The 15290-nt window shown below is 49.7% G+C and overlaps 1 protein-coding gene across 1 annotated transcript in view; it reads left to right on the plus strand.

Moving 5' to 3' along the window:
- LOC119166967 (sulfotransferase 1B1) overlaps window positions 1–14803 on the plus strand; it is a 157572-nt gene extending 142769 nt beyond the window's left edge. Inside the window, exons 2-5 of the mRNA XM_075867305.1 lie at window positions 9124–9174; window positions 10151–10460; window positions 12162–12503; window positions 14425–14803. Of these exons, the coding sequence (XP_075723420.1) occupies window positions 10161–10460; window positions 12162–12503; window positions 14425–14757 (975 nt within the window). The 5' untranslated portion in view covers window positions 9124–9174; window positions 10151–10160 and the 3' untranslated portion in view covers window positions 14758–14803. The remainder of the gene's footprint in view (window positions 1–9123; window positions 9175–10150; window positions 10461–12161; window positions 12504–14424) is intronic.
- The last annotated feature ends 487 nt before the right edge of the window (window positions 14804–15290 follow it).

Here is a 15290-nt window from a genome sequence, read left to right on the forward strand (position 1 = left end):
GCGATAAGACGAAGTGGTATTTTGTTGTATTTTTCTGTGTCCCATGTGCCCTTGCGGTTACATTAATAATAATAATAATAATAATAATAATAATAATAATAATAATAATAATAATAATAATGACTTTATTTCGCATCAAAGATACATGATGCAGGAGACCTGCAGAAAAAGCTGGCGTGATGCCAGCTTGACAGGGCCGCAGGCCCCCCTTCCCCTTCCCCGAACACATCGCAGCAGCGGTAACACTTTCATAAAAACATTCGGGATCATACGCGTAAACTAAACAGGTCTATGACAAGAAAGAAATCATCACTGTACATGTGTGATAAAACGAAACGTCTAATGGTTAAACAACAACAACAAAAAAAAGCTATTTCAAAAGGTGCAAAAAATGTTGGCGTATTTGCCTTAAAAAAAGGAAGCATTTGCGTAATAACATCCGAGCGAAGCATACAAACATGTATACGACAAAAATTGATTGATTTGTGGGGCTTAACGTCCCAAAACCACCATATGATTATGAGAGACGCCGTAGTGGAGGGCTCCGGAAATTTTGACCAGCTGGGGTTCTTTAACGTGCACCCAAATCTGAGCCCACGGGCCTCGACATTTCCGCCTCCATCGGAAATGCAGCCGCCGCAGCCGGGATTTGAACCCGCGACCTGCGGGTCAGCAGCCGAGTACCTTAGCCGCTAGACCACCGCGGCGGGGCAACGACAAAAATGAGCAATCAACACTGTACAGGTGTAACATATTGGTACATATAATGCTATAAACAAATAATTTCGCAATGTGAAATACAGGCGCATTTGCCTTGCAAAACACAGAAAAAAAGCATCATAAAAAAGAAATATGCCTAATTTATTTCTTTGGCAACACCACCGGCCCCGCCGCGGTGGTCCAGTGGCTAAGGTACTCGGCTGCTGACCCGCAGGTCGCGGGTTCAAATCCCGGCTGCGGCGGCTGCATTTCCGATGGAGGCGGAAATGTCGAGGCCCGTGTGCTCAGATTTGGGTGCACGTTAAAGAACCCCAGGGGGTCAATATTTCCGGAGCCCTCCACTACGGCGTCTCTCATAATCAAATGGTGGTTTTGGGACGTTAAACCCCACAAATCAATCTTTGGCAACACCACAAATGCATACTCATTTCCTAAAACAGAAAAAACAAACAAGACACCAGGAAACATATCGTGAAAAAAAAGAAAAAAAACACAAAGCAGTATACAAAATACACGTCAACAAAAACAAAATACAAAGATACTTTTCGTAATCATTACTCATCGATGGGCCTGCACCGGCACTTTAACTGTTAGAATGATTAGATTAGTAAAAGCGTGCCACTGGGGCGTTGAGAGGGGCGGATCATCACTGCCAGATGTCGCGAGCGTTTCGAAGTTCATCTCACGATCAAGCACGCATGCTGTTCACCGTCGACAACGTCGTGGTCGTGTCGCTGTCAGACAAGTTGCTATCCGGCGGGGCAATGGATCTTTTCCTCCTGCAAAAGCCCGGTTTGATGGCCTCAGAGGCCAGCGACTGCTTCGACAGCAACGAAGCCTTCGGCAACGGCCTCTTCCAGAGGCGTTTCCTCACCCTCAGCGCCGTCGCACTCTTCGTGATGACCTGCCTTCACGACCTGGTGCCCGTGATCGCTTCGCAGGACGTGGACCACTGGTGCAAACGGCCGACCCGTTCCACAAACTTCTCTGTTCGCAGGTGGAAGAAAGAGGCGATACCCGTGGAATCCGACGGACGGCTAAGCCGCTGTCTCGCCTACAAGAGGCCCAGCAATCTCCTCCCGTTCCTCAGGAAGGAGGGCAGGGCGAAGGTGGCGTGTCGACAGTGGGACTTCGACGACAAGAAGGACGCCTCCATCGTTAGCGTCTGGAACGCCGTGTGCGACCGGCGGATCCCGCAGCTCGTCGTACCGATGGCGACGCAACAGGCGGGATCCGCTCTGTTCCTCCTCCTGTCCGGCGTTGCGCTCGACACCTTCGGCAGGGGTCGCGTCCAGATGGCGGCTGTCGTAGTTTCGACGGCTTCAGCGCTAGCCGGCTTCGCCGTCTCTAGCGACTACGCCCACTGCGCCATGACGCAGTTCGTCCTCTCCGGTTCCGTGACCGTCAGCGCCGCGGCAGCCATGCTCGTCTCCTTCGAGGTCTTGGTTCACAAACAGAGATCCAAGTGTGTAGTATACGCGGCGGCGCTCAGCTTCGCGCTCGCCGAGCTCTGGATTCTCGCCGTGAAAAACATGCGCGTCAACTGGGTCGTCAAGCAGGTGGCCCTTCTATCGCCCATGTATCTTCTAGTTGTCGCGACAACTTTGATGGGCGGGCTGGAGTCGCCGCGTTGGTTGATCGCCCAGGACGAGAACGTCAAAGCCGAGGAAGTGATTTGGGCCGCGGGCGAGATGAACGGCTTCGCCGTGGCGTCCGGCGCAGAGAACTTTATACACAGGATCCGGTACAGAGCGCGCTGCATCGCCGACTGCGATCTTTCGTACGCGTCCAACGGCGATCTTCGGCCACGTTCGCCCGTGGAGGCTGACCTTTCGATCAGGCAAACAGTATGGATCACATTCGCCGTCCACTTCTCCCTGGCCTTCGCCGTTCACGTCAACACCGTGACCTGGGTGGCTAGAAGCGAGTACACAGTCGTCGCCTGGTGGCTTCCGTCAATACTGGTCTACGTCGTCACTGCCCTGGGAAACGTTGCCGGACTCGTTGCCTACGCGTACATTCCCTTTCGCAAGATGTCGTTCACCGTACCGGCGGTCATTGCAGGCATCCACTACGTGGCCGTCGCCTTCAGCAACTTTGACACCCCGGTCGACCGCGGTCTTCTAGGGTTTGCCAGTGGTCTCGCCAACGTCGCCATCATCGTCGGCGCTTGCCGCGTCATGGAGAATGCTCCCACATCTGTGCGTGGCGTCGCCCTCTGTTGGTCACTCGCTGGTGGTCGAGCCGGCGCACTACTCGCTTGCATGACCCCACTGTTTCTAGGGTGCGGTAAAAGTGCGTTCGCGCTGTCAGCATTCCTTCTTACCACGTCTTCGATCCTGGCGGCACAAAGGTTTCCGTCCCACAACCTAAGAAGGCGAACCTGATAACCCCGAGCCAACGTTCAAGAATGACGTTTTGTCGTCGACGCAAGACGGCTCAGTGAACGTCGAGATCCTATGCACCGCAAGAATCGAGAGAATCAAAGCCACAAAGCGCCACGTTATGCTGAGGCGGCGCCCGCAGTTGTAGTCTTGCTCGGACATGGCCTCCGCGATAGCGTGCCTGACAATGTCGGAGGCCACGGTTCACGGAGGCCACGATAGGTGCTCGCCTTGGGGGAGGAAATGAACGTTCAACTTGTCGGACGGTCGCAGGTTGTCTCCTGTTGAAGGACCACCCATTTGCGTAGCCATGCATGGGAAGAGACGGTGCAGCTGTACGACTCTGTGCACCTTTTATCCCAGATCTGGACGGTCGTAAAGCTTACCGGGTGAAACTTGCGTGACATGCCGTTCACGCTTATTGGGATCGAAAGTATATACTCGTACCAGTGTATCACAGAAAATGGCCAAAATACTGGGAACAGTTTTATACAGTGACACACATTTGTTGATGTACGATTTTTTACTGCTAAACGCATCTTAACGCTTGCTTTCGCTAGTTTACCACTTTTACTGTCAGCGGTATTTTATTCTTGGAAGTAAAGATTGTTTATTGATTCCTTCGTGAATCAAACTTATGATTTGTTTTTTTTTGTTTTTTTGTTGCACATGAGTGAAAAAATAAGGTGCTTACATCCCAAGTTACCGTCATGACATTTGGCCACTAGTGGAAAGAAGCGGCACACAGAAGAAACACACGAGCGCGACGACATGGTCGGCACTTTCAATTGATTTATTTCAAGCACAAAGCGTAGTACATATGCAGGTGACGTGCACATGCGTACACATCGAGTCTTTCATATGTGTGTTGCTTTCACTATCGGCAAAACGTAATACAGTAAGTGGTAGCAACCAGGCCGAGAAGTTCTCGCCAGTAGGACCAGATAGAAGAATCCGTCCTCTTGTTACTTCTCCTTTTGCGGAGCATGTGCAGTGCAAAGAAACTAAGACAAGAGAAGACAGTGCAAATCTGTCGTTTATGTGCCCGCTCTTTTTTGTTTTTTTTTCGCTGCACATACTTATACGTTGTATAATGAGAAATAACAGACAGTGATGCCAAGGCAGTAATAGGGCATGTTACTAGAAGTATAATCATAAATATGAAGAAAGAACATTGGACGACAGGATAACTTGCCTCGGGAAGGGGCTGAACCAGTGACCCTCAAGTACGCATCCGATGCCTTATATACCAGCTAAGCTGCAGCGACAGTCATTCCACCATCCACTTCATGCGGTATATATGTGAACGTCAGTCAGCGCCGCCAACCTTCACGACGGCGAATCTAGAAAACTTATTCAGCCGGTCGGCGTGACAGTGTACGCCGTCACAGCACGAAATGACCAAAATGCTGGCCAGAATACAGTGCACGCCCTTCGACTCGCTTACTGTGCAAGAATGCGGGAATCCACGTCGGGGAGCATCTTTCTACTAGCACGAGGAGTAAGCGACGAGCAAGTCAGGCTGTTGTAGATTTATTTTCTCATATTGGTGTTCAAAACGGGATTGGTGAGGCGCCTTCTTCCCAAGGACATTGTTAAGGTCAGTTTTCCTTGTGTTTTTGTCCGTTTCTTCACGGTATACGTGAAACTGTTGGAGGTCATTTTTTCAATTGACAGCTTCGAAAACGTAGACAGGCGTTTCATGCAGTGATATTTGGCGCAGTCAAAGGCTCGTTTATTATTAGCAAAAGAAGCGATTAAGCAAAAGAGGCTTATCCACGCCATGGGAGGAAGTACAACCCAATGGTGCCGCGAGCATGTCTCCGCGGGCAAAAAAAAAAAAAAAGGCTCAGGGCGACACATCCCTGAGGAAAATGATACCTTGCGACTATATGCTGCGTGCTTTCACGATCAGTAACTACAGGGCCCGATCGCTAGAGCGAAGGCAAACTCCGCTCACGTTGGCTTCGAGAGGCACGGTTCGGGGTAGTAAGACCACGCGAACACAACACACCGATCTTAGGCCTAGCGTTCAGCAGGGGCAACGAAAGGTGAACGTTCGCCGCGGGTACAAGGCACCGTTGGCGAACTCGTCCGGGTGAGCTCCAAGAATAAAGGAGCCGACGAACAGGGAAAAATGAATAATTTCTCTTTAATTGACAATCGCACTAGTATGAACGCTGAAGCTTGAGCAACATTGGGGGGCGCTGCTGATGGGGTCGGTCGTTTGGGGTACCGGCTGACGCTGTTTCGAGTACCCAGTACCGTTAATGGCGAACAAACAGACAAATGGACAGACAGACAGACAGACAGACAGACAGACAGACAGACAGACAGACAGACAGACAGACAGAAAGACGGACAGACAGACAGACAGACAGACAGACAGACAGACAGACAGACAGACAGAAAGACGGACAGACAGACGGATGGACGGACAGACAGACGGACAGACGGACGGACGGACGGACAGACAGACGGATGGACGGACAGACAGACAGACAGACAGACAGACAGACAGACTCATCCTTCGCTGTTCCGAAAGATTCTTTCTACTCCCGCCGAGCGCGCAAAACGTCCCGGAAGACTCTGAGCGTGGCGCCACCGTCGAGATCCGGTACGAACCGGTGCCAGGTGAGACAGGGTCAACGTCACTCCCGCTACCTTAGCACCGTCGGGCCGCGGTGTAAGGAAGAGCCGTGCTAGGACATGAGAACGGCAGAAATAGGCGACAAAGGCCGCCAGATGGCGGTGGGCGAGCCTTGATTCCGACAACCAGTAATGCCAACTTGATGGTACAAACTGCGCAGAAAGAGGGCTAAGGGTCTCCTGGTTCCTTGTGTAATTAATTGCCCAAGATCTCTTCAAGGCGAAAGCCCATCCTCTTTTTTCCCTCTAAGTCTATATGTTTATTCATCCCCTGAGTAATATTAAAGCGACACTAAATAGCAAAACGAATTTTCGCGTATTACTAAATTACTATTACACAATCCAGAAAACCACCATTTCTACGGCATTTCTTGGTAAGTGGGAAAACGCGTGAAAAAAAAAAAAAACGCGGGCGGAGGCGCCACTTAAGGATTCCCGCACGAAAGATCGTGACGTCATGGATTTTGAAGGCGCCTACTGTGCCCTACGTACCATTTAATCGATAAAAAGTAAAGTGCATTGTCATATGTGGGTGCCATATATGCCTACGTAGAGTTTCTCGCAAATACCTAGAGGGAAGTGTGGCGCCACCGTCTATGCGAATTTTTAAGAGGCGATGTTGGAGCGCTGGGAACGACGGTATATGTGTCTGCGAGGCTTGTGTTGGCTGGTGTTCAGCGAGGCTTCGGCTCAAAAGCGAATACAAGTGCGGAAATGAAGTTTTACTAAAACAAAACGTTAATAGGCGGATGTCATTCACGCGTATTGTATTCTAAAATAAAAGTCCATTTACCTTGATGCCACAACCAAACGGCGAAAGAAACAGACGGCATAAAAGTGGCGGAGGAAACGCTTGCTTCTTGTCTGCCTGCCAAGTTTAGTGACCGTTGGTTACGTATTACGCTTCGTAAAATTGTACATCAACGTAGAAGCTTTTAGCGTTAAACAAAAGACGCTACTGTGCAATAAAAAAATATATAGCTTACTACGTGCTCTTTTAGTAAGAAATCAATCATTTTAACGGGAAGCCAGACGCTTCTTCAAGGCATAGAGTGTCCTAAAATTAACCAGAGGGGACTCTGGCGCTGCGATCGTTCAGCGACCATGGGAATGATTGGGTAGTACACACATTCGCCAAGCCTTCGTACTTGCGGGCGGCGAATCGTACTTGCGGCTTCGTTTATTGCTGTGTTTCGGTTTTGTTTTCAAAGAAAGATTGAACCCTTTTGAATTTCGTGACCGATTTGTAAAGGTAAGTTTAAAATAATAGGATGGTAAAGCGCAACTGCTGAACATTTGCTAATATTTGTTTTGTAGGAAAACAGTTCCAAGCCACACGAACACAAACGAAGCCAAAAGCAGGCCAGATATATGAATATTAGACAAATGTGTGTACTACCCATCATTCCTATGCTCGCTGAAGCGCCGTGCGTTGCAGCTTCCATAGACACTAGCGCCAGAGTTCTCTATAGTGTATATTAGGAAACACTATGATTCAAGGTATACAAATTCTAGTCAAGTACGAAGCTCTCGTATCCCGTCATTCCCTTGCATCCCGCAGCTCACTAGCGCCAGATTTCTCTCTAGGTTTGATTGTGAGAAACCCTATGTATACCTGGCATACGAAGTTTTGGAACATTTCATCGAGCCAATGTCACGGAAAAAAAATGCATTTTGAAAATTTTTTACTTCTCGCACGAAAGTTTTGGCGTGAAATTTAAAAGCTTAACTTCAACCTTGATTTTATCCGTTAATAATGAACTTACCGAATGTGAAACATATCGCATTAGGGTACTCAGGGCGCAGTTTGTCAAACTAACCAAGTCATTGTTCCTCCTTATTGTCCTTTTTAAAACTGATTCTCCTCCCCCCCCCCCCCCACCCTGACTACCATTTTAAACATGTGTATAATTCGCGCTCAACTCAGCGATTCTAGCACACAGACAAAAAGCTAAACAATGAAGCAAACGACAGAGATAACACACGCGTAATGTTTTTTAGGGGCGCTTCGTTCCACTTAAGTCGTATACCAACAGCTTTGCTGGAAAAAGCCGTGCGCCGCTGAGGTCGCCGTATCTCGACCGATAAAACGTCCCGTGCCCGCTAAGCACTGCTACAGGCAGCGGACGGAGGTAGGTCAAAGCACGCGCACTACTTAGAAGAGTGTCTTTTTTTTTTTTTTTGCCTTACTCGTCTTTGCATTGCCCATTTTTGTCACATAATTGTTTTTTTTTCGTCACATGCTTCACTGCCTATATGTTTACGCGCTTTGTACGATAAACTAAGTTGGTAGGTAGCGCTCGTTTTCTTGTCCCTTTGTCGTCGTTCTAAGCTCGCGATATAACAATAGTCACCCGCACTACGCTATAGAGATGTTATGTATCTGTTTGCGGCGCTGTATTGTATTTGCTTATTATGTATGTTGTAGAGCAGCTGCCACAGGAGCCAGTTCTTTCTTTCTTTCTTTCTTTTTTTCTTTCTTTCTTTCTTTCTTTCTTTCTTTCTTTCTTTCTTTGCTGTGATTTGTTGTTGTTGTCGTTGTTGTTGTTGTCGTTGTTGTTGTTGTTGTTGTTGTTGTTGTTGTTGTTGTTGTTGTTGTTGTTGTTGTTGTTTCTATGGCATCGCGCAATCCATGCTAACTGTTTCCTCCATCCGCTGCGGGAACAAAACCTTCATATGTTCCTGGCGGCGCAGCATTTTAGTCACCCCGGGCAACAAACGCGGTCATGTGCTCGTATCCCGACATCAACGAAATGTGGCAACGTGAAACGACAAAGATCACATCGCCATATCAGAAACGGCTTATCACCGACAAGCCCCTACGACCGAGCACGCTTTCGGATATTTTGCGAAACGTAGCGTGCAAATACACGTGTGAGCCGGCGCCGGCTTAGGCCTGCCTTAACGCCGCCACCGAAGTGTGCGACTCGTATCGAGCATCGTTTGGATAAGCAATATCGTCCTAGCGCCGAAGGACAGACGCAGAAGGAGAGGAGGAGCGCGCTCTCCTCCTCGCCCCGCTGGCGTTATATGCACGTTCGTGCGCGTTGCGACATTTCCCGCCAAGCGGCGTAAGAAATGTCTACTGAAAGGAAGTATACGTACACAGCTGCACGTGTCAAGGCTATCGGTGGTCAAAGACCCGTTACGTCACCAGTTGTCGCGCCCCACAGCTGGTGTCGCTGTCTTCTGCGATGAACTAACAAGGCGAACACGCCAGCTGCGTTCGGATGGTCACTCAGTCGCGTAGGGCACACACACACACAAAAAGAGGTCAGTGTTACATCGCACAGCCGTTGTACGGAGATACAATGTTTGTGTTCGTGCGCGGATTGTGACACTGTGTGCTAACTGGACATTCCCCCGGCAGGATCGCTTCAAAAACGCCCCTTTCCGATCGCCGAGAGCTTACCGAAAACGAGTGAGTTCGTTTGCATATTTATTGTTAACTGTATTAACACTTAAGCCATGTAAGAATCTTGACGCGCCCTGACGTGGCTTTCTATTTGTTGAAGTCGTTCTTAGCGTCACGGTCTAGTGAAGCAGACAGACAGTGAAGCCAAGGAAAGTATACATGGGGCATTATTTGTATTCTTTAGTGAGTTTTAGACCGCGAGCCCTTGCTGTGCGGTCGCTGGCATTGCGCATGCGTCGTAACGCGAGTCGTCGATCGCGGCCCGCCCGCAGAAAATCTGAAATTGCGGCCGCGTGTGCGGCCCGCAAGCGCTGGTTTCGAGGCTATACGGTGTCGCTGTGGTTGTGCGTTGCGGTTTGCAGGAGTGCAAACGCTATTTTAAAACTCGTATGTGGCGCCCGCTATGCCGGCGACGTCCGCAGCGCCTGCAAATGTTATTCTAAAACTCCCTCTTAACATGTAACGTGGTGATTTTTGTGACATAAATGTAAAGAAAGTAAAATGAACGAAACGATAACTTGGCGCGAGTAGGTCAGACTGTCTTTATCAATGCCCCTTCTTTGGTGTCATAGTTATTAGATTGTTTATACATATATGCGTGCGATGAATGGGGCGAAGGTTTAGTGCATGTCCTTATCGCCTATGCGGTTTAGTGCATGCCCTTATGCATGCGGTATTCCCAGCCTTCTCAAGAAGCACTTACACTCAGAACACAGTGAAAACGAGTTTTTAGGAGGGTGGGAGCATTCTCCCCCCCCCCCTTTTTTTTCTGTGCGCATGTCTATGGTTTTACGTGTAGGAACCACGATATGATTGAGGCACGCCGTATTGAAGTACCCCCGAAATCACTGTGGCTATCTCTATGCTTCTTTAACAGCGTTCACCTAAATCTAAGTGTACGGATGAAACGACATACATATCGTTACTCTCTTCAGTCTCACTCCAGTTTCATCCAGTGCAAACCACCATGGTTCTTCCTCAGGGCCATTGCCATGGTTACCGGAAACTCGGAACGTGGTCGCGACCCCGCTGCCGGGCCGGCCAACTACGAGGTCGACCCAGTCGTGGTGGACGGAGTGACCTTCCTGCCATTCACCGACGTCCGGATGGCTCGCGAGGCCCTGAGCTACGAGCCACGCCCTGGTGACGTCATACTGGCCACGTTTCCCAAGAGCGGCACCACGTGGTGTCAGTACCTCATCTGGGGCATCCACAACCTGAAAGCCGTTGAGGAAGGGCGCATACCGCCGGTGCAGGACTTGCTGACGAAGCACTTTCCCTACATCGACCTGGTGAGGCTTCTGGCGACCTGCGCTGCTATCTTAAACGGTGTGCTTATCTGGGCACTGTCCGATTACGCCTTATTATCGAATATTAACAGTCGAGCTGTATCAAGTGCAAAATATCCCCGCCTATCTCGTATCACACACGTCATGTGACTAAAGAGGATTGGATCGATACATAAGCGCCTGCAGGCCGGAGGCATAAATAAGCCTGCTTTGTGGCTGGCTTAATTAAATCTCACGCCTATAGTTTGGTAAAAAGGCCACCAGCGCCCCCCCCCCTCTTCACTCTGAAAGTCTCGTGAAATACCGACACCGCCTCGCGCACAATAGAGGCAATAACACGCTCAAATTGTCAAGGTTATCCCACTCTTCAATTTTACGCTTTGAATATTACCCTAAACACTGATATTCAGTTGTAAAAGCTCTATGCTCCTTCGTATACGTTGAAAACATTTCTAAGTTTCCTCGGCAAATGATCAAGCAGATGACCGTACGTGGCGCATTCTGCCGAGGCACTCGTCTTTCGCCTAATGGTCGTTCGATCCCTGTCGCTCTCTCATGACGCTGCATTCCGTTCTATCACAGAACGAGTACAGGATTGTGCCCCTGAAGCAATTAGTGCTTGGCCAACTTACATAAGTAAGCACAGGAATAGGCAAAGCGAAACGGCGATGATGCTGCAAACGATGACGATGGTAAAGTTCGATATGATGATCACGGTAGATAACAATGAAGACCAGGATGCTCCATATATTGTCGTTAAATGATGACCGTCGATGATGAGGATGCTCCAGATAATGGTATTAAATGGTGACCGTGATGCTTGAGATGATGATGACGTTAAATGGGGGGGGGGGGGGGGGGGAAGCTGTTACGAAGCGCGCCTCCAACGACGTTACGAAGGGCGCCACGAATCTCGCCGCTGACTCCACTGTTACGAAAGACGGCGACGCCAACACGGTCCCGAAGGCGCCACTGCTTCGAACTCTGCCGGGAAGGTCACCAGCCGTTTGATAGCGTAGGTTTCTCAGCTCGCGACGGCTTCTGCGCAGAGCTGATAGACGAGCGGACGAGACGACGGTGAGTTAAACAAGGTTTATGTACAGCATATATACAGAGGCGTTACAATTTCGGCACTGGGGCCGACAGCTTAGAGACTCGAAGAACTGAGCTCTCTTCTCTGACACATAGGTCTACTGCTCGCGACGCGCCACAGGGCTTTTTTTATATGCACCGGGAGGATTCTTTGAGTAACCAAATGTCCAACCAGAAGCGCCGCTGGCCGTGAGGTCAGAATCCTCCAATGGGGTCGCCGCTGGGCCGCGTCATTCTCATCGAATCTCGAGCCGCTGCGCGTGGTTGCAGCCAAGGACAAGTGACGTCGCCACGCATTGCGTCAGACTCGCCAGACAGGAAGGCGCCGATTGCTTCGACGGGCTCGTGGGCTGAGGGAGCTCGATGTGCATTGCGGGACAGATCGGCGCCGCCGCGTGATGACGCCGTTGAGTTGTTCGCGTCAGGCTGGCTCGCGTGGTGGCCTTGACACAGATTGCCTTTTTCAGAGGCATGGACGTTCACTGTGGACTCTCAGGCATAACAGAGCGTCCCTCGATGTAGTATGGCAGAAAAGTGCCCCTTTTTCACCACCATGCGGACACCCTTGAACCACACCCTCTTTAACTAACTTTGAACTAATCACGTTCGCAGCTGGGCACGTCATCGACGGTGGCCGACCGTCCTCCTCCGCGCTTCATCAAGACCCACCTGCCGGCCGAAGTGCTGCACCGGCCGAGCGGCGCCAAGTACGTGGCGTGCCTGCGCAACCCGTTCGACGTGGCGGTCTCTTTCTTCCACATGCGCTACGGCCGACGTCACCTGACGCACCTGCCGCCGGATTACGGCTTCGACCACTTCCTCGACGAACTGCTCAGCGCGGGGATGGTCGGGGGCAACCCGTTCCAGCACGCCCGTGCCTGGTACGACCGCAGCAAGGACCACGACGATGTCCTTGTCGTCTACTACGAGGTCCTAAAGAAAGAGCCCCGAAAGGTGTGTGGTATTTTCGTGGGAGGATCCAGAAGGAGGTTCCCGATGTCCAGGCATCCGCTCTTACTTTAAAGGGGTCATGACAACGATAAATCATAAACTGTGTTATGTGGACTATTGCTTCTGCGTTCACAGACAAGCTGGCGAAGTTTCAACCCATTTGGTGGAGCATTTACTTTATATTTTTAATATTTTTGCGTAGACGGGAGCAGTCTTAAACTATCACTGGTGTGCTTGCGAGCCGTGACGTAGCAAGCTGCTTGCTGTACAAGCACCTGAACTCCGGTGAACCATTGTGCCCAGTGACCAGCGACGCCTGTAATTGAGCCATCGCAGCTTTCTTCAGCCTGACATCGAAATTGAATGGTTTGCAGCGGCTGTCACTCTGAAGAGAGCTGACGGCGGCTCCTCTCCGTGCGGCAAATGACGTCACACAAGCCACGGAAAATATGGCGGTCGCTGGCGGTGGGTGGGGTTTCTATCCAGTGACTTATAAGCCTACCTTACTCTGAAATTTTTCTTCACAGTTTCTTTTTCTTTTATGTATAAGCGCATACTTTGGCATTTAATTACTTTTATTTTTAGCTTTGAACCGCGGTTCGTTTAATGACCATGTCATGGCCCTTTTGTAAGTATAAGTTCAACACGAGTGTTTCCGTTCAATTCTGCGCTTTATCAGCAAAAAGGTGGCTTGTTATAACATATTTGTGAAGGAAAGCTTTCTTTAGTGCGCATAATGCTTGAAGGTTGAAACAATCTTTCAGCCTAGAATTTTTTTTTCGAGTTTTAAACCTTGTCAGTTTAGTCGGCGTTTCTTGTTTTCGTTTTTTCATCATGCCTTTTCCCCGACCAATCGATTTATCATAAAACCATTGACATCACCATAACTAGAAGCTTTCCTCGTCAGGTAGCTTCTGCCAACCACACCAAGCAGCCACCTTGTTGCATAATATTTAGGATCTTCGAGCATTCTGCGCCCTAAAAAAAGGTTTTCTTGTCAATTGAAAATCAGACTTTTCAGAAGCGGGACTATTATAGGCTATGATGCGTGTGGGTCAACAGGCCTTTGATCGCTTTGTGCACCCAGTGATGGGGATGCATGGTTTTTCATCTTTGCTTTGCCTTTATCATTTTTCTTCCGTTTTCTTGTTTTGTTTTTTTTTCTTTTTGCTAATGGACAATGCAGGTATACGTAGCGTGGTTGTGGCAAATAAACCCTGTTGAAGGAAAGAAAGAGCAGGAGAGAAAGGAAAGGCAAGGCAGGGATGTCGATACCAATGGAGAAGAACTGCTATGCTTTACCTCATGCACTGGAAAGAGATGTGGGTAACGAGGATAGAGATTAAAAAAAAACAGGTACAGGCAAAGTAACGCCCCTCACAGTCATGATAACGCCATTGATATGTAACTGCCGGAGCAAGTCTTATGTCTTCAAGAATTTGTGCAAGTCAGCGCTCTTGTCTGTGTTTTTCTGTTACTGGTCATCCGTCTTTCGCGCTGTTTTTATTTCGAATATGTCGATGGTGGAGTTATGCAACATCGTCCGCTTAGTTACGTTTGAAGTACACGTTAATCAATCCCAGCGTTATAGAACTCCTTCTTTAGTCGCGCACTAAACCATACGCTTCGCAGTGACAATATTTGTTCATGTTTAACGTTCCAGAACCACGATACGATTATGAGAGCTCCTTTTTTTTTAGACCTCCTGGAAAGCCCTTGCCGTGCACCTAAAATCTAACCAACGACCCTCGCGCATCTCCGCCTTCTTCGAAAATGAAACCGCCGCGGCCGGGATTCGATCCCGTGACCTTCGGGCCAGTAGTCGAGTATCTTAACCACTAGACCACCGTGGTGGGTCATGCGCCTCGCAGTCGCGTCGTAATTCTGATGCGTAAAACGCAACAATTCTTTTTTTTATTGACAGGTCGTCTTGGAACTCGCCAAGTTCTTGAACGCCGACGCCGCTGCGCGGCTTGAGGCCGAACGGGGCCTCCTGGAGCGACTCCTGGAGCAGACGTCGATCGAGAGGCTCCGGGAGCTGACCGGCGGTGCGGAGAGCTTCGCCGAGGGCGACTTCTCGTGTCAGCACCCGACGGCGGCGTTGTTTCGCAAGGGCGTCGTCGGGGACTGGCGATCCCTCTTCAACCGGGACCAGGAACGCCGGTTCCGGGAGGCCTATGACCTGGCGCTAGCGGGCACCGAGATGCACGACTTGTGGGCCGAGTACGTCGCGCCGTCAACGTGGTCTAGTGTGTGAGACTTCGTAGAAGACCACTGAGCATAAAGCGCATAAGTGCACCTAACCGTGCCTTCGGGTGCATCATTATAGGTAGAAACAAATAGAGTTGGACATGGGACCGGGTTCGTGAAACCTGTCTGTCTTTCTGTCACCGTCCTATGTCTAGCTCTGTTTCTTCCCACCTAACCGTGCTTTTGGGTACATCATTAGGGTAGGAACAAATAGAGTTGGACGTGGGACCGGGTTGACGTGAGACCTGTCTGTCGTTCTGTCACCGTCCTATGTCTAGCTCTGTTTCTTCCCACCTAACCGTGCTTTTGGGTACATCATTAGGGTAGGAACAAATAGAGTTGGACGTGGGACCGGGTTGACGTGAGACCTGTCTGTCGTTCTGTCACCGCCCTATGTCTAGCTCTGTTTCTTCCCACCTAACCGTGCTTTTGGGTACATCATTAGGGTAGGAACAAATAGAGTTGGACGTGGGACCGGGTTGACGTGAGACCTGTCTGTCGTTCTGTCACCGTCCTATGTCTAGCTCTGTTTCTTCCCAC

The sequence above is a fragment of the Rhipicephalus microplus genome, chromosome 6 (assembly GCF_043290135.1).
Source record: "Rhipicephalus microplus isolate Deutch F79 chromosome 6, USDA_Rmic, whole genome shotgun sequence".
NCBI classification, from domain to species: domain Eukaryota; kingdom Metazoa; phylum Arthropoda; class Arachnida; order Ixodida; family Ixodidae; genus Rhipicephalus; species Rhipicephalus microplus.